A 1231-nucleotide genomic window follows, 5' to 3' on the forward strand; every position below is an offset into this window, starting at 1 on the left:
CCCGCGGCCCGTCCCGACCCCGCCGCCCGCGCCGTGCCCCTTCCGGCGTGGCGGCCGCCCGGCCCAGGCCCCGCGGCTCCTCTCACCTCGTTGAGCTGCCGCTCGGCGGCTTCCCGCAGCGCCGGGTCCATGGTGCCCCGCAGGGCCTCGATGATAGTGTTGGGGTCCATGCCGGCGGCGGCGGGAGGCGGGGGACAGGGGCCGGGGCCGCGCCGCGCCGTGCGCACATGGACCCGCCGCCTCGCAGCGGCCGCCGGCGCGAAAGGAAGGGAAGCGCCAAAGGCCCGGATAGAGCGGCCCCCGCCGCCACCGCCCGCCCGCCAGCGGCGCCCTTCCGCCGCCACCGCCCCGCCCCGCGCCGCGCGGCCCCACGGGAGCTGTAGTAGCGGTGCGCGGGCATCGCGGAAGGCCACGCGGCGCCGTCGCCTCTTGCGGGGCCGAGCTCAGGTGATACGCGTGAAAATGTTTTCGGCATTTTTGAGAGGGGGGTATGGTGCACACTCAGAAGACACCGTCAAGAAAAAAAAAAGTTTCCCCGGCAGCTCGTTCTGGAATAATTCTCAAAAGAAGGCATACCATGAAAAAAAACCCATGAAATTAAGAAGCAGAAACGCACATACCTGTGGCAAACAGTACAAATCGATCAACATTAGAAAAGTGGAAAAGGATACTGTCTCTTTACTAGTTAAGTTAAACAGCTTTAGGAAATGCCACGTTAAAATGGGGTTGCAGCTGACACCCTGCTATGCCGGGGGCCTTACCATGTTCCCCATACACAGAGGTGTGGGCCGCAGCCGTTCCCAGCACTAGCAGCATGCAGCCAGCTCAATTCCCAGAGCCATCCTCTACTGGTTGGCCTCAGCTCCAGAGAATGACCGAGGGCCAAACAGTGCCATCGCAGCGGCAATATCTGCTCTGAGTCAGGTGTACCTAGGGGATCTTGTCATACACAAAACATACATGAAAATTCCCAAATGAATGGCTTTTCTGTGATCTCTTCTGAACTAAAAACTGGATTCCTCTGTTTCTCTTACTACTGTTCTGTTTTGTTTTTAATGCTAACAACTCCTGTGATTTACACAATGTGATTTTTAAAAAATATTATTTATTGCAAGTATGAAAAGTAGTGCCTCATTTATAAATCTAACCGGTGAAGCAGTGATGAATGGCTGTCTTTCCAGGTAAGCCTAGAAAACACGCAGGCCCAGCAGAACCCAGTTGCAGTGTAGCA

At 57.1% G+C, this 1231-nt stretch overlaps 1 protein-coding gene across 1 annotated transcript in view; it reads right to left on the reverse strand.

Annotated features, from left to right (window-relative positions):
• The window catches only part of IPO7 (importin 7), a 36606-nt gene extending 36323 nt beyond the window's left edge, over window positions 1-283 (reverse strand). The window contains exon 1 of the mRNA XM_021402303.1: window positions 87-283. Coding sequence (XP_021257978.1) covers window positions 87-170 — 84 coding nt within the window. The 5' untranslated portion in view covers window positions 171-283. The remainder of the gene's footprint in view (window positions 1-86) is intronic.

Source organism: Numida meleagris, chromosome 6, assembly GCF_002078875.1.
Source record: "Numida meleagris isolate 19003 breed g44 Domestic line chromosome 6, NumMel1.0, whole genome shotgun sequence".
Lineage (NCBI taxonomy): Eukaryota > Metazoa > Chordata > Aves > Galliformes > Numididae > Numida > Numida meleagris.